The sequence below is a fragment of the Leptodactylus fuscus genome, chromosome 6 (assembly GCF_031893055.1).
Source record: "Leptodactylus fuscus isolate aLepFus1 chromosome 6, aLepFus1.hap2, whole genome shotgun sequence".
In the NCBI taxonomy this organism is placed as follows: Eukaryota; Metazoa; Chordata; class Amphibia; order Anura; family Leptodactylidae; genus Leptodactylus; species Leptodactylus fuscus.
Window position 1 is genome coordinate 114,220,713 of NC_134270.1, and position 22,580 is coordinate 114,243,292.

The 22,580-nt window shown below is 41.8% G+C and overlaps 1 protein-coding gene across 2 annotated transcripts; it reads left to right on the plus strand.

Annotated features, from left to right (window-relative positions):
• The first annotated feature begins 15 nt into the window (after positions 1-15).
• Positions 16-17,857, plus strand: CCDC47 (coiled-coil domain containing 47). 2 transcript variants are annotated; one of them, XM_075277091.1, is made up of 13 exons: positions 16-101; positions 2,767-3,051; positions 6,623-6,733; positions 6,841-7,015; positions 7,203-7,324; positions 7,753-7,818; positions 8,230-8,331; positions 8,412-8,522; positions 8,606-8,691; positions 9,534-9,592; positions 9,690-9,799; positions 10,512-10,679; positions 11,665-17,857. In XM_075277091.1, the coding sequence occupies exons 2-13, from the start codon at positions 2,782-2,784 to the stop codon at positions 11,743-11,745; spliced, it is 1,461 nt and encodes a 486-aa protein (XP_075133192.1). In that variant the 5' UTR covers positions 16-101; positions 2,767-2,781; the 3' UTR covers positions 11,746-17,857. The 2 variants fall into 2 exon arrangements, with proteins under 2 accessions (XP_075133192.1, XP_075133193.1); XM_075277092.1 differs by having other exon boundaries at positions 51-114.
• Positions 17,858-22,580: the final 4,723 nt, after the last annotated feature.

Here is a 22,580-nt window from a genome sequence, read left to right on the forward strand (position 1 = left end):
GAAGTGATGTCAGTACGGGCAGTGTGCTCTCCTGGGTTACCTAAGTCTACGTCACTACCGCCGCGGCCTAGACTGAGCCGCAGGACAGGCGATACGGGAAGGTACGGATACCTGGTGAGGTCGGGCTCGGCCCTGGGGTTGTATAGGTTGTGGACAGGACACGTGGGTGTTATTCGGGAGCCTTCATTCAGCTCTGTGTAATCGGGACTCGTTCATGGTATACGGGCGAGGTTATGTAGTTTTAATTGGCTAGCGGTGATTGCCTGATCGTCGTGAAACTACAACTCCTAGCATGCCCAGATAGACGCAGCTGGAAGGACATGCTTTCATGTACTGTGCTTGGCGAGGCGTCAGTGACCAGCTGTAATACAGGATTATAGTGCAGATATAACACTTATTTACTGATGGTGACCATTAATAACACTCTGTATGTGTGAGGTTACAGGTCATACTGGTGAAGTCCTATACATCCATGCCCAGCACAGGGGGTGGTAGGGAGTAAGTGATCTGCTTCTAACCTAATACTCTGACCTTAGTACTAGATGATCTATGGAGCTCAGGGTGCCTATTGGATGGAAGACGTGTATACTGTAAATAATTGGGCTAGCTATGTGGCCAATAGATGGGATTTGGGAGTGGAGCAACTCGTGTAATGACATTGACCCGACCACAAAATAGGGGGCAGTTCTTGTCATTTTGACAATCACAGGAACAGGTTTCCCTAGTCCCTTGTGTGAGTGTAGCAGTAGTATATACATGTGTGACTATCACTCCATTCATTTCTGTGGAGCTGTCACATTGCCCTACCTGGCTATCTCCATAAGTCCTATAGAAGTTAGTAGAGTGCAAACAAATGTGTGAATGTTAGGGTCAATGGAAAAAGGCTCGGGCAGCGCATGGACGTTATCAGTGTGACATCATTAATTTCCTGCAAAACACACTGATATAGGACTTGTCCTGAGTTTTGCCCTGGGCTCACAGAGCTGTGCTAATACATGGGAATGTGTAAGGGGCGCTAGTGGGTCAATATGCTAGCTGTTATAAACACAGCTAACACAGTGGTGTGCACAGAGTCTATTAGAAATATCTGTCTGCAGGATATTGAATTGGGTTACTGATGTATAACAGTGGGCTGAATAGAATAGCAAGGGTGTATATCAATATATGACACCCACATTGCTAATGCTTTGCCCTGTATGTGCACATACGGGTTGTTAGGATTACCAGTGCTCTGTGTATCTCTCCCTAGCACCATCTGTCCCCTGTCAGTCAGTGTGCGGGGCAGCTGCTCTCATGTGGTTGTGGCTATTGACACCATCTAGGTGATTATAATGTTTATATCGTCATATTGAGCTGTTGATTTAGATGTGAGGCATTTGCAGTCCCACCACTTCCCTTCCCCAGCCGCTTATTGTTCCACTTTGCTAATGAACCCATATTGCACAAAACCTAATGTAACCCATGGGTGCAATCACATAGTATGAGCCTGGCACTCCCAGGTTCCCATCTCCTCCCATTACAATCTTGCACAACAACCCAACACATTGTAACTCTTGTGTTACATACAGAACAGGCTGAAGGAGAGAGAAATAATCCATCACAAATGTCCAGCGTATTATTTCCCTTTTGGTCATTCAACAGGTCAACTATATACTTATGACTATAGACCTTAGTCTGTTGTTTTTTTCAAGTCTCTCCTATATAAACATCAAGTATTGAGTTTAAAGGGGGTTTTCTAATTTCTTGCTCTGAGAGAATTGTATATGTGCTGCATTCCTTAGTAAAACTGGTTAATATTTGATAGGATTTACGACTTTCTTTTTTCAACACCATTAATGATACAAGAATGTTCTGCTAATCTGAAGTCCTCCCAACACAATGGCAATAACCTTTCTAGATCCCTGTATACATACAATGAGGATGTATGGGAGTTTGCAGGAAGGGTGTTATGTAGGACACAGCAAGACACAAAAGGATTTTCTCATAATCAGATTACAGTGCAGCAAGGGCTTAACACACAGCGTTCCTCGCTTTCATATTTTCAGTTTTCTTCTTGTTTTTTAAAGGGTCCTTTCCCAATTTTGCATTGATGGAAGTTGTGGCTGACCATGTTCTATCTCTTCTGTAGGCGAAATATAGTAGTATATGGTGCTCATTTAAATAATAATGCAGAACACTGGTCTGTTTTACCCAATCTCTGCATTGGCCAGTGTCCTAAGCAGGGGGACACCTTTGTATTATGTTCCTATGGTTGCTAATTCCACTGTTTGCCAAGTACATGTGTTTATGTGCCTATATGGTTCTATGGGAAGCTTGGCCTCCCTTCTAATTTTCACAGCAGTGTTAAGGTGCTCATACACCTTCAGGAGCTGTCAGCCAACAGCTGCTTCTCTTGACTATCCCATAAACGTGTGTTTGTTTTCAATGGAGAAAGTTAATAAGGCTGCGGCCAGACACTTCTTGCAACTGCTCATCTAAAGCAGGCCCTAGTGTTGAAATTTAGCATGCTGATGTCAGGGAAGTATTGGGGTCCCCTATTTACATTTCATAATACCGACCCTGACAAAATCGGCAATTTTGAAGATCTTTTCTGTAATGCCTGTTGCAATAGACTGTAATAGGGTCCATGTGGATTCCGCTCGGTTTCTGCCCGAAAAGGGTTAAAATTGCGGAGAGAAAAGCACTGCTTTCAAGTTGTAGTTATTTGGTCAACAGGTTATATTTGTACTGAATATGTTAAATGATCTGATTGTTTTGTCCATGCAGAGTGTTTAAGAGAAAATGTTGCCCTCTCCCCGCCTGCTGGTTGCTTTGCTCCTCCTGCTGGTCGCCAGCTCCACTGCCAAGTTCCAGGAGTTTGATGATGGTGACGATGTGGCTGAATATGACGACAATGACTTTGCGGAGTTTGAAGATACAGCGGATGAGGTGACTACAACACATGCTCCCCACCAGCAACACACGCCTGATGAGGAAGAAGAGGATGATGATGAGGAAGCCACGGTGGAGGTAGAGGGACAGGAAGAGTTTGAACTGGACAATGAAGGACAGGTAAGGATTGGTGCACATGGCTATATAACTGATCCATGTTGAGGTATTTTAATTTGGCTTTTTTGGCTTACCGTATATACTCGAGTATTAGCCGAATTTTTCAGCACAGTTTTTGTGCTGAAAAAGCCCCCCTCGGCTTATACTAGAGTCAGCAAAAAAAAAAAATTGACCCGCTGCGATATCAATGTATATAATCTCCCATAAAATAGTGGGGGGGGGGGGAGTTTTAAAAACAAAAAATAAAAGTTCTAAATCCCTCCTTTCCCTAGAATACATACGAAAGTAGAAAATGACTGTGAAACACAAACACATTAGGTATCCCTGTGTCTGAAAGTGCCCGGTCTACTGAATATAGGGGATCTGCAGTGCTCCTGTTCCATTGGGAAGGGGTTAATAGGAGCACTGCAGATACCCTATATTCAGCCAGACTGACTTCCACGTGGGGGAAAAACTCCAGTCCTCAAGCTCAGGGAAGGGGCAGACAGACAACCAAAACACCCCCTCCCCTTTCCCAGCATCTACTGCACCCAAAAACTCGGAACATTTTAATTTTTGAAATTTTCCAGTAGCTGCTGCATTTCTTCCCTAGGCTTATACTCGAGTCAATAAGTTTTCCCAGTTTTTTGTGGTAAAATTAGGGGCTTCGGCTTGTATTCGGGTCTGCTTATACTCGAGTATATACGGTACATGACAAACACCAGTCATCATTTTACCCATAGTGTCGACTGTGTGGGAATTGGTACAGTAAGGGATTTACTGCTATTCAGTGACGTTGTGATCAGGGCTGACTTGTGGAGGCACAGTTCTTTTCCAACATGGTTGGTGATGGAGAGTCATGTGACCCGACCCATCCTTTATCAGCCTTAGTTGAATGGCACTGTGCCCTGCAGAGAAGACTGGCACATGCCCAGTGCCTTGCTAATGTTATTCAGTAGAGACTACTGATGGGAACCAAATACAAAATTATAAAATGCTTAACTTAATTTTTTTTTTTTAATTAATCTGTGCACATGTTCAATATATATATATAGTCCCTAGAAGGTTATATGTAAATTGGTTCTTATTCTCCAAGTGGGTGGGAGCCTTTTAATTTTTCTCAGAAAACAAAATCTTTCCCCCTACTTACAGAAGAAGAGTCAATTTACATACAGTCCTATGAAAAAGTTTGGGCACCCCTATTAATCTTAATCATTTTTAGTTCTAAATATTTTGGTGTTTGCAACAGCCATTTCAGTTTGATATATCTAATAACTGATGGACACAGTAATATTTCAGGATTGAAATGAGGTTTATTGTACTAACAGAAAATGCGCAATATGCATTAAACCAAAATTTGACCGGTGCAAAAGTATGGGCACCCTTATCATTTTATTGATTTGAATACTCCTAACTACTTTTTACTGACTTACTGAAGCACAAAATTGGTTTTGTAACCTCAGTGAGCTTTGAACTTCATAGCCAGGTGTATCCAATCATGAGAAAAGGTATTTAAGGTGGCCAATTGCAAGTTGTTCTACTATTTGAATCTCCTCTGAAGAGTGGCATCATGGGCTACTCAAAACAACTCTCAAATGATCTGAAAACAAAGATTGTTCAACATAGTTGTTCAGCGGAAGGATACAAAAAGCTGTCTCAGAGATTTAACTTGTCAGTTTCCACTGTGAGGAACATAGTAAGGAAATGGAAGACCACAGGGACAGTTCTTGTTAAGCCCAGAAGTGGCAGGCCAAGAAAAATATCAGAAAGGCAGAGAAGAAGAATGGTGAGAACAGTCAAGGACAATCCACAGACCACCTCCAAAGAGCTGCAGCATCATCTTGCTGCAGATGGTGTCACTGTGCATCGGTCAACTATACAGCGCACTTTGCACAAATAGAAGCTGTATGGGAGAGTGATGAGAAAGAAGCCGTTTCTGCACGTACGCCACAAATAGAGTTTCCTGAGGTATGCAAAAGCACATTTGGACAAGGCAGCTTCATTTTGGAAACAAAAATTGAGTTGTTTGGTTATAAAAAAAGGCGTTATGCATGGCGTCCAAAAAGAAACAGCATTCCAAGAAAAACACATGCTACCCACTGTAAAATTTGGTGGAGGTTCCATCATGCTTTGGGGCTGTGTGGCCAATGCCGGCATCGGGAATCTTGTTAAAGTTGAGGGTCGCATGGATTCCACTCAGTATCAGCAGATTCTTGAGAATAATGTTCAAGAATCAGTGACGAAGTTGAAGTTACGCCAGGGATGGATATTTCAGCAAGACAATGATCCAAAACACCGCTCCAAATCCTCAGGCATTCATGCAGAGGAACAAGTACAATGTTCTGGAATGGCCATCCCAGTCCCCAGACCTGAATATCATTGAACATCTGTGGGATGATTTGAAGCGGGCTGTCCATGCTCGGCGACCATCTAACTTAACTGAACTTGAATTGTTTGTCCAAAATACCTTTATCCAGGATCCAGGAACTGATTAAAAGCTACAGGAAGCGACTAGAGGCTGTTATCTTTGCAAAAGGAGGATCTACTAAATATTAATGTCACTTTTCTGTTGAGGTGCCCATACTTTTGCACCGGTCAAATTTTGGTTTAATGCATATTGCGCATTTTCTGTTAGTACAATAAACCTCATTTCAATCCTGAAATATTACTGTGTCCATCAGTTATTAGATATATCAAACTGAAATGGCTGTTGCAAATACCAAAATATTTAGAACTAAAAATGATTAAGATTAATAGGGGTGCCCAAACTTTTTCATAGGACTGTATAACCTGAGGGACCATATCTGGTGAATGAGTGAATGAATTAAAAAAAAAAAAAAAAATCCCAAATTATTCAAGAGAAAAGCGACAAATGGGGCCCTCTAAGCATTTTGTACTTGGTCACAAGGTTTCTTTAGAGCAGTGCTTCTACCTTATAAAGTCATAGCATATTGCAAAGATAAGCCAGCCCTTTCTAATCAGTGGTGATCCAAACTTTATAACCCACCCTGGAAATGAAGACGATGAATGTAAAGACAGTGAAGGTGCTGCAGTGCTACACCAGTGCTGTGACACCTTCACTCCAAGGATCCTTGTGGGTCATATCCTAGTGATATACCAGTAAAGTGAATGGTGGTTAGACATCTCTAGCAACCAAGCAGTCAGATATATCCCTAAGTCGTTACATCTAGTTGATTTAAACCCGAATTGGCTCTTTCTGGGCATCAGAGAAAGGAGAGGAAAGCAAATGTACTATGGTAATTCCTCATATCAGCCTACCTTATTAATCAGATTTTTCTAAAAATAGGTTTAGGTGGGAAATTCTTGAACGGTATAAATTTTTACCTTCCGTGCTGCTTTTATCTACAAATTGTTTTCTATAGCACAACAGCCCCCATTCTCTTGAATGCTGGAGAGTTTCAGTAATAAGCATGGCATTTGGACTAAAGTAGCACTGTTTGGGGGAGAAAAATGGTATGCAGCACTGCCTGGGAAATCTTCTATCACCATATAATAAGTGATCCCTATTGCTGATGGACTACTCCTTAATTCTGCTCTGACTGTGGGAGCCATTGATCTTTCTTCTGATCCACAGGACAGTGACAATGATAATGAGCCATATGATGATGAAGAATTTGAAGGCTATGAAGACAAAATTGACTCAGGAAGTACCATCAAAAGCAAGGACCCCATCACCATTGTAGATGTAAGTTTTGCTCCAGTGCCTCCCAGAATACCTAGAAGCTCAGGAGCAATATCTACATTTTGATAGTTTTCCCTGTTTTCATGCCATATTTCATCCTGCTCTTCCAGGTCCCTGCCCATCTACAGAACAGCTGGGAGAGCTATTACATGGAGATACTCATGGTGACTGGGCTCTTGGCATACATCATGAACTACATAATTGGCAAAAATAAGAACAGTCGTCTGGCACAGGCCTGGTTCAACTCTCACCGTGAGCTGCTGGAGAGTAACTTTTCTCTTGTGGGTAAGTGCAATGTCTTAGACGGTTATCAGGTTAACACCTCTATAAGTATATGGGGGTCAAGGAAAATTTTAACCCTTTACCATTAGCCTGATTTGAGAGCCATTGGCATGGTAACAGTGTATTGTGTGGTTAGCAGTTGAGATAAACTAGTCATTCCTGCTATAATCCTCCCACTCTCTTATTACAGGGGATGATGGGACAAGTAAAGACGCAGTGAGTACTGGGAAGCTGAACCAGGAGAATGAGCACATCTACAACCTGTGGTGCTCAGGACGTCTGTGCTGCGAGGGCATGCTGATCCAACTAAAGGTGCTATTATCCTCTTATAGATATTATTCATTTGAAAATAAATGTTTGGCATATCATTCATTATCACCCTAGACTATTATCTGTGATTAGTACTCTTTAAGATGAGGTTAAAGTGTATCTGTCACTATTTAGGTGTACTGTAAGGGGGGGTCATCTAAATTATGTAACTTAAAGGTTCAGTGGGGCAATGCTGAGATGGTCAGTTTGACAGTACAGCAGGATGGAGAGCCCTGCCAGTTTGTGGCTCTTTTCTACTTCACCCATTAGAGTTATGTAGCACATTGCAATAGGTTGCAAATGCTCTTCTGGATGAATAGAATAAAACTCTTTCAGACACGCTCCAAAGCCTTCCCATAGTTATGTCTTATGGATAAATATCGTGTAGAAATTAACAATTTCTTTGTTTTTTGGGTTCCTTTTATTTCTAGTTTTTGAAACGCCAGGATTTACTGAATGTGTTGGCTCGTATGATGCGCCCAGCATGTGATCAAGTGGTAAGTAAAGCAATGCCAATGGCTATTCCAACTGGAAAAAAAATAGCAAAAGCACATGCTCACTAGCAACACATTAGCTGAGGGGGCAGACTGATTCTTAGAACTTTTCTGCTTTAAAAAAAAGGAAATCATCAAGTTTGTGAATTTAATACTCTATTAGTCTTTAACTCTTTCTAGGAAACCTGTGTGTCAGTATGACTGCTATTAAAGCTAACCATTAAGATATGGCCATCTATGTTAGAGGTTACATAGCGCTTCACTTATTTTATTCCTAACATTCCCTGGCAGCTACAATCATGGTCGCTCATAGGCTCTGATTTTAGGAGCAAGCTTAAGATATATGAAGTGACGCTTTGCCTGTACAAATACTTCTTCTCACCTTCTCTCACTACTCTGTATGTCATCTTGCAGCAAATAAAAGTGACAATGAATGATGAGGACATGGACACATATGTATTTGCTGTGGGGACTCGGAAGACCCTTGCTCGGCTGCAGAAAGAAATGCAGGACTTGGTAAGTCAAGGAGTAGATGTAGGTTAAACTTCTACTTCTGATAAGGAACAATTAACCTTATGTCTGTTTCCTGTGTGCAGAGTGAGTTTTGCAGTGACAAACCCAAGTCTGCAGCCAAGCTCGGTCTCCCAGAGTCTTTGGCCATCCTGTCTGAGATGGGGGAGGTGACAGATGGTGTCTTGGACACAAAGGTAAGGCCATTATAGATCCATTAATCTTCTCAGTTTAGCAGTGCCTACTGAATCTTAATTGTCTGTGCATCTTCTGTCTACAGATGGTTCATTACCTAACACATTATGCTGATAAGATTGAATCCATCCATTTCTCGGACCAATTTTCTGGTCCAAAGGTTATGCAAGAGTAAGTATTCCACACCAAATAAGTACAGTCACTGGACTGTTCTGATGAGCAAAAAGTCTTTCTTTAGACAGTTTGCACTACTGGGAAATGTTGATATAGCAATTGAGTGTAGATGGAATCCTGCTTGGTGTTTGTGAAATGAAACTATTCTTATTTTCATCCTGTACCTGCCTAAGGGTATGTTCACTTATTTAATTTTCATTCATATTTCAGCACATATTCTGAGCAAAAATCCATGTTCAGTTTGGATCCAGTGCATGTAACTGCATCTCTGCAAAATAACTGTGCAGATGTTTTTAATTTTTTTTAATGCTATGATAAAAATGATTTAAAAAGTGCCTTAAGTGGCCTTGAGTAATAACCCGATGGCAAGATAGTGGGGTTAATACTCAGGCAGCTTTATGAGCTTGATTTCTTCCACAAAATATATTCCATGTCGTAACCTCTAGACATTGGAATTGGTCGTATTCGTGTATACCATAATCTGTGTGAACTAAGCGTCCTAGAAGCCAGTCTGATGCATTACACTAATACATACACTGTTACACTAACATACACTAACACATTTTAGCGACTTGAGAGTGGGGAGAAATTTTGTTTGTCTAATGTATTTGGGCAAACAAGATTAGCTAAACTGGATATAATTGTAGTACTGGGTATCCACGCATGAAGGGGGGAATGTTTTCACCTACTTGACAGTAAGCAGACATCTTTAAAATGGCGAGGAAACTTGTAGATTTGGCATTCGTTTTACAATACCTCTTTTAAAATTTGTCCATTGCATGTATGTTTTTGTTGCAGCTATGTATTTCTAAGCTGGATTTTGCTGTTCTCTATTTCAGGGAGGGGCAGCCCCTCAAACTGCCAGAGACTAAAAAGACTCTTCTGTTTACATTTAATGGTAAGGTTGGGAGATGTATTTTGTCTAGCGCTAAACTAGTAAGAGAATCTAGGAAAACTTTAGAAACTATCTGATCTTTCTCATCTCCATATTCTAGTGCCTGGAGCTGGAAACGCATCAGTAAAGGACATGGAGTCTCTTCTGCCACTGATGAACATGGTGATCTACAGCATTGATAAAGTGAAGAAGTTCCGTCTGAACAGAGAGGTGAGAATATGTTGAGGATAGTCTTACATGTTGTCACGGGATGGTTAGAGTCTATACTATAGGCCATGTGTAATATATATTTGGTGTGGAATGTATTCTCTAACCTGTTGTATACATCAATGTGTAGTTGGCTGATTAGGGTCTAGTGTGTTAGCACATTGTATGCAAATACCTCTAACTAGTGAGGACCAGTGAGGACAATGGGTGGAGATAATCTGATCAGTGTCTCCAAGAAGATGTTGGATGGTGCATTGTCCATAGTAGACAGGGAGTCTGCTCTCCTTGGTATAGGTGAGGGGGGAAGGATCTGTGACTCTGCCCTTCCCACCCACAGATATAGGTGTAACAGTCTTAGTATATAGTTGTAGCTAGCAGTTAGTATGTGTTAGCCGGCCTGTGCACAGCTCTGCAGAGAGCCAGGATTTAGTTACAGGACCAAGGAGCCAAAGCTATCATTGGATTGTGACTTCGGTGGACTTATTGTTATTACGGTTGATGTGACCGCCGCCGGCTACTAACTTTGTGGATTACAATAAATTGCTGTTGTCTCCCGACCTCTTGCGTCCGTGTTGATTCAAAAGACCATCCGGAGGAAGACGTATACCTTTGCTCCGTGACACATGTTATGTAGCATCTATACTATACAAAGGGATTCCCCTTCCTTGTACTGTGACTCTCTTGTTTTAACATTCTGCGTGGCGCTTGATTTCAGGGAAAACAAAAAGCCGATAAGAACCGTGCCCGTGTGGAGGAGAATTTCCTGAAGCTTACACATGTGCAGCGCCAAGAAGCCGCACAGACCCGACGCGAGGAGAAGAAGAGAGCCGAGAAAGAGCGCATCATGAATGAAGAAGACCCTGAGAAGCAGCGTCGGCTGGAGGTGAGTTGTGAGGATGAGTTCTAGGGCTGGACAATTCATAGAAAAATTGCTGAAATGGAAAGTCAGCTCAGATAATTGATGTGAACTTGAACATATGGGTTATTTCAATTATTTTTCATCCAGACTCTCACTGCCTTTGGTTATAGGAAATGTCACTAACTGGATAACCAATGTTCAGTGGCATGGTATTAAAGAGGACCTTTCATCAGTTTGGGCACAGGCAGTTCTTTATACTGCTGGAAAGCTGACAGTGCGCTGAATTCAGCACACTGTCAGCTTTCCCGATCTGTGCCCGGGGTAAAGCGCTATTGGTACCGTAGCGCTTTACAGTCAGAAGGGCGTTTCTGACAGTTAGCCAGGAACGCCCTTCTGCCCAGCAGCGCCTATCGCGCTGTACTGTGGAGCGGGAAGGAACGCCCCCTCCCTCTGCTCACACAGCTCGTACATAGACGAGTATTATCAGGAGAGGGAGGGGGCGTTCCTCCCCGCTCCACAGTACAGCGCGATAGGCGCTGCTGGGCAGAAGGGAGTCCCTGGCTAAGTGTCAAAAACGCCCTTCTGACTGTAAAGTGCTACGGTACCGGGACCGATACCCCAGGCACAGATCGGGAAAGCCGACAGTGCGCTGAATTCAACACACTGTCAGCTTTCCAGCAGTATATAAAACTGCATGTGCCCAATCTGATGAAAGGTCCTCTTTAAAATAGGCAGCATGGCATGTAAAAAGGGAGTGTCTTAAAATAATTCATTAATCAAGGTAAAATGTTCAATTAGTGGTGATTTTTAATTTGGGTCATAATCGCCCAGTCTTAGATAGTTCTGCATGTCCATAACGTAAACAAAATAATTTCACAGTGGTATTACAGGCTTGGCCACTAGGCGGTGCTCTTCATTATCTTTTCATTGCCTGTATAGGCTGATTGATGTTTAAGCACAGGATATAATAAATCCTTCAATACAATCCCCTTTTCTATATCTCATCTAGGAAGCTGCCCAGCGCCGGGAGCAGAAGAAGATGGAGAAAAAGCAGATGAAAATGAAGCAGATTAAAGTGAAGGCCATGTAATGCCCTGGCCCAGCCAAGTCAGATCCCATCTTCTCCTTAACTGCAACTTAGGTCAGCAGGGGAAAACTAAAACCTCATTTAGGAACAGTATATCTTTGGCTACGACCGACCAGTTAATTGTCTTCCCATATACAGCTTTATGTAAGGGATTACCTTTGCCAAGTGCCTGATGACCTGGTGTACTACACCTTCTCCCACGGAACCTTGGTATTGGTATCTTTAGCCATAGACTGTTTAGCTGTAGTGATAAGTACCCCTTTAAATTGTACAAAATGGAGGAGAAATATACCGGTTTGCTATTCTTTAGAAATTAACCCTATGAGCTCATCTCATAACATTTGAGACATAAGGGACATGGACACTATTGAACTGATAACTGGTAATGCTGCCTGGTTCTGAAAACCTCTCTATATGGACTACAGAGCACCAAACCTACTACCCCTGTGAAATCCACTCAGCTCTCCAGGCTGGGATGATGAAAACCTCGGGACATGGTTCTTCCTTCTACAACATGAAGTTTTACCCTCAGCAATGTCAAGTAACAAAGACTACAATTATTTCACAATATTGTATTTTAGTTGCAAAGTACCTGATGCTTGTTGGACAGCACCACAGGTAGGGCGCCAGCAGGCAAATGTGTGAAGGAAAGCCGACTACCAGAACTGACTATAGCTGTATCGTGTATGTTCATCTTCGGATAAGCGGTGCCTGGTAGACGCATATCACACTAGAAGTCAAAATGACAGATAAAATCCAAGCTGTCTCATCTTAGTTTTCCACAAAGATCAGCCTTTTATATTCCCCAGAAATTATATACTGTCTATCATTCTTGTAGATACATATGTCAGTTGCGAGTTTTAGATGGTATGCCTAAATGGTGATGAGGCAAATGTTACCACAGCCCAAGGCAAAGATGAAAGCAGCTAGATCGGACCAGGCTGTTCTCATCATGAAGCCTTGAATTGGCCCAGGGGTTAGATAGCTTGATCAAATTTTTGTAATGTATTCCTTCGATTTTCTATATATTGGTTATACGCATTAGGAAATGTTGAAGTTCATACCGTCCCTTTTGTACAGTGTTCCCTTCTGTAACAGCTGTGGAACTAATGGGGTTAAACACTATAACATGTCCATATAAATATAAGAACAAAGTTTTCCCTGGCACCCGTCTGCTGATTGGTGAAATGATACCATAAGCACAAAAGTCTTCCTAGATGAGGTTGTCCTAGTATACCCACTACCCAGCTGTACCCTGGCTGCGGTTGTGTCAACTTCTACCCAAGTCAAATGCTGCTGCAATCTCTACAAACGTGCTAGCATATCCTATAATAACTTGGCATTTGAATTTTAAGTTTCACTACTTAGATTTAATCTTTTTCCCTGATATTTTATAAATTTAATATAAAAAAAAGTATTTAAGTTATTACTAAATATTTCTATAAAACAAAATAGTGGTGGTATTCATAGAGTCCACCTGCAGAGGGCCAGTAGTCAGCTTGTGCATATGGATTACATATAATGCAGTATTGTTAGATCCGTTTGCTCTGGTCAGCTACATGCAAGATGTCAAATTTGTGGACTGATTTAACGTGTAAATCTATTGGAAGTGGAATTTCGCTCAAATTAAAACAAGATCTAAAATATACATCTCTAAGCCATAATCTTGATAATATTCTACATATTAATTTCTTAACTAATTTGCAGGAATAGTTTAGATTGCCGACAGTGGCGTCCAGCTTTCCACAGCACCTGAATGGCAAAGAAATCTGCGTTGTGACAGTGGTCATTTATACACCATTCAGGAACTTTGCAAAGCTGGATGATGAGCCCTGGAGGTACAATATGAAGATGGCTCAGAAATGGCTGAATAGAATATTAGGGGACAATGAGTGGCCTTAAAGTGTAAGTGTAATTTTATTTATTTTTTTCATAAATCCATTGTTCATGTGAAGATAACCAACTTTTCAATATTGTTTAGTAAAGAAAAGTGCCAGTTTTATCAATTATTTACCTCCCCTGTACAATAGATGTATGGGGGGAGCTCACAACAGAAGAGACTCATGGACTATAGAGAGACAATTTTCTTCCACAATTTTCTCTCCAGCCTTCTCTTGATATAAATGACTTATTTAGCTTTGTAGATGGCCTTATATCCCTGTCTTTCACCTTCTGTTCCTCCTTCCCTTCCCATAGATTTTGTTGTAAATAGATCTTCCCCTTGTATATGGAATACAGACTGAAATCACTCAGATAACAAAGATAGGAGTAATATTTTTCATTAAAAGTTGCACTATCTACAGGGTAAATCTGTTTTTTGGCTGTATAGCTGATTATAACTACAGCACATTTGCATTTCTTTCTGAGACAGGGGGTATCTAAAATATAGAAGAGTCTGTTCCCCTCATTCATTATTATTACTGCTTTCCTTACATGCAATTCTGACAGGAGTAACTGTAAGATAGTTAACAAATGGCTGAGAAATCCGAAGTGAACACTGGATCCCAAGTCCAGATTATGATGCAGCTAATAAAATCTCTGACCTAGAGGCAGGTTTTTGAGGACACAGGCACTTTTCTTTAGTGAAGTATTATGCAAAGTCTGTTCCCTTCATATGCACTATTGATTTATGAAAACAATAAAAGTACACTTAGACTTTAAGGATGAGGACTTTTCAAAGTGATTTTTTGGTTATAATAAACTTCCCATGGACCGTTACCAGTTGGAAAAATATATATTTCTTTGTCGAGCATCATGTACCCAAGATCTCAGCCATAGACTTATTTGATAATGTTAAAGGGGGTTGGAAAAACGTGATTGCTTTTTTCCATAACCAGTGCCACACTTGTCCAGAGGTTATGATTGGTATTACAGCTCTATTGCATTTAATTGGATAGAGGTGCAATGGCACACACACATTTTGGACAGAAGATGAGTTGTATTTCTAAAGAAAGCAGTGTTATGTGTATTTATAGGGGTGGGTCACTGCCCACAGTTCCCTACCATTGCCAACCTGTGATCAAGCTATTTGGTCACTGACTGAACAATAACCCATTCACACAAGTGCTGTACTCTGTCTACACTAGTCGCTAGGTTTTATGTTCTCAGACCAATATGCTTTAGTTTGTCCTAAGATTGACAGCTCTTAAAGGGGTCTACCAGGCTAGAATATTAATGACCTATCCAATAGAGCAGGCAGCAGACACCTCTGTTTTTTTGTGTAAGATTTGCAGATCTGCTCCCATTCAAGTACATAGGAGTTGATCTGCAGTAACCTGGTTTGGCCACTATGCAGAGAACAGAGCTGTCTGCTGCCTGTTCAATTGTCTGCTAATCAATTGCGAAGAACAGCTGATCGGCGTAGTGCCTCAACATTCTGATACTGATGACCTATCCCTAGGATAGGTCATCAATATTTTAGCCTGGCAGGGGTCTCTCTTGTTGTAGAATGCTCCACCAAGGATAGGTTGTCAATATTTTAATCCAGAAAACCCCTCAGAAGCTATGCAAAGTGAAAACGGTTACATATGGCAAAAAGTTTGTATGTACGTCTCATAAGTCACTTTAATTAGGTTTCCAAAGTTTAGCCAGTGTCTATTCTGTGACTTGACGCTGTGAACATTATATGTTATACATGAGGCGCTACTAAGTGTACTACATACAACATATGGTAATGGCAGATACAATGGGTTTCTAAAAAATCACATTTATAGTTGTCTCTTGTTCACAGGCTGTGCCTGTTATTGCATCTCAATATCTTTCACTTGAATTGGGCAGAGCTGCAATACAGCCTATGGACAAAGGTGGCGCTATTTCTTGAAATTCAAACTTTGGGTCTAATGTTTATACAACCCCTTTTTTTGATGGAAAATTTTGTTTAATCCTCAGATGACTGATGTTTACTGTCTCTTGTGCATCAGCAACTCTCCATCACCATTTGCAGCATTATGCTTTCTGCTAGACACTAACGTATCATTCAATAATGGTAAAAGAGACATCACAGCACTATGGTGGTAATGGGAGTACTGGAGTGAAAACTCTGCACGCTAAAATTCCAGTTCAATTCCATTTTATTTTGACAATGAGACAATCCAAATGAATGTTTTTGTCCTGCAGACCATCCGTGTGAGTAGTCTACTTGCATTACAGTCTTTTGTCGCAGCAAAATACTCTGCACAGTCATTGTTATGACAGCACACGCTTCTTCTCTTCATGTTATGGTCACAGATGCTTTTACGCACTAGTTTCCTGGACCCTTACTATCATGGTTACACGCCATAAAGGTGCTGCATCTAGTTAGACCTAAAACTCTTCAACTTGCTTAACATGTGGTCATGAAAAGGGGGCCTGACTGAAATGCACCAAGGTGTGCCAAAATGGTGTAGTAAAATTCTGGCTCAAACTAAGCCAATTAAAAGGTGGTATAAACTTAGGATACATGCACATGAAGAAAACAGATATTAAAAAAATGATGAAACTCTTTCTAACATTTGTTTTCTATCAGCGTCACTTATTTTTCATCACACATTTTTGTCATAAGGATCCAAACCTGTTAAAATGGACCCATTGACTTCTTTTGGTCTGTCTGTTTATAAAAACAGCCAAAAATAGGACCTGCCCTATTTAACAGTCCTTTAACAACAGACATGTATGTCCCCATTGACTCCCACTAAAATTGTGTAATGGACCTTAAGAAAACTTTAGTCACTTGTCTGTTTTTCACTGCCGTGTGCATGGGCCTTAGACTAGTCAGTCTAAAGATATGCCGGTTTTATAATCTGCATCCGCCAAAGTCCATTTGTAGGACTGCAAAGGTTAACACTCTTGATCTATTAGTAAATCTGGGCCAATGTGTTTGACTGGGTTCACACCAGTGTTGGCTCTCCATTTGGGGATTCTGTTCTTCTCTCTGATTGAAAAATGCAGAGAGAAAAGTGCTCCAAGCAGTGCTTTTCTCTCTGCATTTTTTGTGCGGAAACCAGGTGGACCCTATTATAGTCTATAGGATCCACAGGTTTTTGAAGGACCCCCGAACGCAGATGTGAATCTAGCCTTACCCTTGAGAGTGCAGAGTGACATGACTGGTGACGTGATCCTCCGCATGTTATGGACATAGCAGTCAGAAGATATCACTGTAAGGGTGCATTCACACTGAGTAAACGCTAGCTTATTTTGTAAAGTAAAATTACACTTGTAAATTTTGCTATCCCATTGACTTCAATGACATTTTACAGGCGTATTTTTACAGGCGTATTTTTACAGGCGTATTTTTTACAGGCGTATTTTTACACTTGTAAAAAAATATCATTGAAGTCAATGGGATAGCAAAATTTACAAGTGTAATTTTACTCTACAAAATAAGCTAGCGTTTACTCAGTGTGAATGCACCCTAATAAGGAAACATAGCTTTTTGACAAAATCTGTACAGAACTAATGATATTGTATGTACAGTATATTTAGTTGTGATTTATGTATACTACTCACACAGATGGTCTGTGGACTACCTATATGTGTTTGAATTGTATTACGTATCTGCACATATAAAATGAATTGCTCCGGGCTCTTGGAGTGTACGGTACTTTCACACATATCCATTCACTACATTATTGTGGGGAGTTATATAAAGAACCTGATACAAGCCATTTAATATCTCACCATTGAACTATTTGACTATAGGTTACATGAAACTCCTTGAATGTTAGTATTCTCTACTCTGTGGCATGCTGGGAGCCGTTGTTTTACAAGAGCTAGATAGCCATGGGATAGAAACCACTGTACAGAAGGCCTGATGGGAGACCACCTGACATTAGGCCACTGCGTCTAGGTTTGAATGTGTGCATTATCTTTGGTTGCTCACACATTGCATAGGATTATGATGGACATAACTGATTTATATTAGAATGATTATGTCTAGCAATAAAGGAGAGGCTATCAAATTTAGATACTCAGGAACTCAATATCCAGTTGCTGCTTTCATACACAGATGATTGTGGAATATGTTATCCCCTCCCTGGTCCGCAGTTATGTGTCCTTTTGTGGATGCACGGCAGCTATTACCCACAGAAATGGTTTTTACTTGGCAAGTGAACATTAAAATGGATGTAATAAAATAAAACCATGTTTTGTGTTTTTCTTATAGAACTATAAGTTTTTCATTAAAAAACTTAAAAAAATTCCATCATTTGAAAATTCTTCTACACCAGGACTTCTCAAATTTACTGGACTCAGGCCTTGCCAGCCAATTTGTCTTGATGCAATGTACATAATACCCCTACCCCTATAGAAAATACCTCCCCAGATGTGCCAAGTACCTGTGTGCAACACAAGATCCTTTAGCAGAAGTGCCCAGTACAACATCACAGGTAGCAGCATTGACCCCCAACTTTCCCCTTTTCTAATGGTAAATATATACAACAGGGAGGAGAAGAGAAAAGGCTCCTAACCTGCAGTACCAGAGTGATACATCTACCTGCAGCCTGGACTGCACCTATGTGAAGGACCTGTGGGCTCTTGGTGACGATGCAAGGCTGACATTACTAGTGCAGTTTCTGCTTTAGAGTCCTTGCTTTGTACTGAAGCTGGCTGTGATCTGCACCTCACCAACCAGTGAGCTGCGCCTCACAATTTTAGAAGCACTGCCTTAGATGACCAACAACTATTCCTTACAACTACCCCATACACATGAAAGCTCAGCGTGCATGTGTTCAGAAGTGGGTAGTAACCTGCTGCAGGAGTAACCACTCGTTCACATCTCACTCGTTTGTATTCCGTTTGGGGGAGTCTGCATGGGGAATACCAAACGCATTTGCAAACGGTGTGCAGTGAAAGCACACAGATCCCCATAGACTGTAATGGGGTCCATGTGCTTGCTGCCAGATGAACATGTGGACAGAAAAGTAGTTCACAATCTACTTTCCTCTCCGCATGATTCGTACAAGCAGTGCATGGCAAGCACACAGACCCCATTATAGTCTATGGGGTCCGTGTGCTTTCATTGCACACCGCTTTCGAATGCGTTCGGTAGTCCGGACGGAGCAAGGATGACCCAGAGAGGTGAGACAAGGTAAGTATAAAGAGTTGTTTTTGTTTTTTTAAACACTTCTCCTGGTCCTCTACTTATTATACTCTGGGGTCTGAGGAGACCTCAGAGTATAATAATTGCACCAACTCTGGGTTGGAACGTGTAACACTGTGTGGGGGCCACTCAGGAGCACACAACACTGTGTGGGGGCCACTACGGAACACGCAACGCTGTGTGGGGGGCTACTGTGGAGCATGCAATACTGTGCGGAGGCCAATGAGGAGCGCGCAACGCTGTGTGGGAGCCACTGCAAACACTGCAACAAATGTAACACTGTGTGGGGTTTACATGCTGGGTGCTGCGCCGCTCACTTATCATATTCTTAATAACTGAAGTTGTGGGTACTATAGGGCTGTATCCCTTTCAAGTATCTGAGCTATCACTACAGCATCCGCAACCGCCACTATCAAGAATTCCCTCTATGGAGGTGGTATGGGGTCTGGAAATAAAATTTGCACCACGGCCCACAAGACTTTAGTTGTGCCACTGCTTCTCACTCCACTTTTTCAGGCATTGTGTTATTAATTTAGCATGTTTTTCAAACCCACTGAACATCCTGTGATACATATATTTTTACTTTTTCAGTTCTGCCTCCCATTCATTTCAAAGGGTTTGCAAGGCAGAGTCAGCCTGAAAATACTTCATGATACTTCCTTCTTCCTCTAGCTGAAAAATCTGCCAGACACCTATTGGGAGGCGTTTTTTGAAGCTGATTCCATTGTAAAATCCACATGCGAAAAAACAGTGTGAGCATGCTATTAAACCACATGCACATGACTGAGTGTGCATCCGATGTGGGGCTATGTGACATCTAAGTGTATTTTGTGATGCATTCACATCTATGGGAGCTTCCGATTCATTCCAATCTGATGACACATACGATTATAAAGCAGGTCCTATCCTGTTTCATGGAACAGAATGAACTGGAAGCCCCCACAGACATGATTGCACTTGGATGTCACTCCGCTGCACTCAGATTTTGTCAGCATTATCAATTTACATAGCAGAATGCTTGATTTCTAAAATATATAAATGATATAAAAACTAAAGAATAATCAAAAGTTACATTATAATATTGATAAATAAAAATATAAAAAATTGAGCATAAAAGTGTGAAGGGTCATAAATATATGGTCAATGAGGGGCCGCCACAAGGCCCCTGGACCGATCAGCTGTACGGAGCCGCTACCAGTGCCCATCCAGTACACAATATGGGGTGAGAAGGAGAAAGCCGTTGTTTAGTGGCTTCACTGTAGCTCAGCTCCCATGGAAGTTGATCGCTTCATCAACAGCGGACAGAGTTTTCTGCTTCTGGCCAGTTTTTTTGTACAGGATAGGCGCTGGAAGTGACTCCATACAGATGATCGGCCTAAGTGTCACCTATCGATCATAGGCCTTAACAAAATAAGCCTGGATAACTCCTTTGAAATATAGGAACATTGTTGTCTGTCCAGACGGCATACACGGCACTGTGGCTGGTTCGGAGGCGCTGGAGAAGATGTATGATGGCTGGTGTTATTAATGGCAGTCTTCATAACCCCTGAGTTAGTGGAGAGCGCGTCTCATTTTTGACTAGGTGCACCCTGCACCTGTAGGGAAAATCTACACCAGAAATCTGGCAAAAATGATGATAACTCAGGAAGGGCAGATTTATTCTTTTCAGGAAAGTGGTAAAGGAGGTAACAGAGTTCAAAAAGTTGCAATTTTTTTGCACAAAATTTGCGCAATTTTTTTTTTTTACTTTTTATGCTATGTACATCAAAAACCTGCCATACAAGGCATAATACATTTGCCCCATTGAGTTTTGCGCAGGGGTCACTAAGGGCATTGCAGTTGCCATGGTGGCATTTATTGTTTGACTAAATAGGGTTTGAGCACTTTTAGACATTTATGAGGGCATTGTACTTGACCTTAGGCATCTAAACAGACATGGGTGCCTTGTGGCTAGTGACACCATTGTGACTGTAATGGGGGTACTGTTGGCTATCCTGGCACTTTGGCAATTGGCAAGGGGACTTTGCAGCACTTATGTAAAAACCGTGACTTGCTTAGATTACACAGAGGATTGTGTTTGTCATGGGGGGGTATTGTGATTGGCATGTAAAGCAATGTGGCCAACATAAGGGCAGGGTGGCTGCCATAGAGGCAATTGAAGGCATTTTGATTATTTTGGCAGCACTGAAGGTTGTTCTGAGGACACTGACTGACATGAAGGACATTGTGGCTTACATAATGGGAATTGAAGACATTGTCGTTTTCAGGGAAACAATGTTGTTGGCCTTGAGGGCTTTGTGGTTGTGATGGCAACATTGATGCTTAGATGAGGGGCGCTGAGGGTGTCATGATGGAAACATTGTGGCTGTGAGAAGGGGCACTGAACCTTATTTAACAGAACTGCTTTTTCGAGGATCATGTGTAAAAGTGCAGCGTACACCAGGAACATATAGCTTTGTAAGGTGTATATTTTCCTGGGCAGAGATGCAAGACTATGCAACAATAAAGGTGACGGAGAGGGCAGGGATTTAGGATTGATAATTGCTGGTAATTATCAAGCCAGTGATTAGTTCTGGTCCTTCATAGATTTCATAAACTTACTTAAAGCCATCTTAGCTAACTGGCGTAGAGTCACTCTGGGCATTGTCCTAGTCATTGGTCCGCTTGCAGTTTAGGGGCATTGAGACTGCCATAGTGGCCACTGAGTTTATTGCATTTTTACTGTATGATTGTGGCTGAAGTTAAGAACATTGTAGGTTGGCATGGGGGCGTGGTGGCCATTATAACAGCTGTAGACAGCATTGTGTATCATCAGTACATTATGGCAGTGATGAGGGACATTGTGAGTGTTATGGTTGTTATAGTGGCATTCTGACTAGTATAGATGGTAATTAGAGATGAGCGAGTAGTAGTCGATCAAGTAGGTATTTGATAGAATACTACGGTATTCTAAATACTCGTACTCGTTCGAATACTATCGTTATTCGCAGTAAAGATTTGATTCAGAACCAGCGTTGATTTGCCGAATGCTATAGCATTCGGCAAATCAACACTGGTTTTGCTGCAGGCTCGTCCTTGCTAGTCGGGAGAGCTGGCAGCTTGCTGTGACAAGGGAGCTTACTTTTTCTCATAGGAATGCATTGACCAGCGTTGATTGGCCAGTGTACAGAATTCGGCCAATCAACGCTGGTTCTGCCAGAGGCTCGTCTGTGAGGAGGCGGAGTCTAAGATCATGCCACAGTAGTCTCCATTGTGGCCCAAAAGTAAGCTCCCTTGTCACAGCAAGCTGCCAGCTCTCCCGACTAGCAAGGATGGGCCTGCTGCAGAACCAGCGTTGATTTGCCGAATGCTATACATCGGCTGCAGGACGAGTAAGGGCTGGTTCACATCAGCGCAACTGCAAGCGCTGTGCAGTTAAAGCGCACGGACCCCATAGACTATAATGGGGTCCGTGTGCTTTAACTGCACAGCGCTCCTCCTAAACACTCTCCTCCTGCTACTAGTGGACTTGGTGACTCTCCTTTAGTCGAATGGTGGGTTCCCCTGAAACGAGCATTTTTTCTCATAGACTACAATGGGGTCCTCCTACAGTCACTCGTAAATTATATGTCCCCCCCTCCATCTCTCCCCCAGTTTCATATACCCCCTCCATCTGCCCCCAGTTTCATGTCCCCTCTTCCATCTCTGCTCACAGTTTCATGTTTCCCCATCTCTGCCCACAGTTTAATGTCCCCTCATCTCTGGCACCAGTTTCATGTCCCCA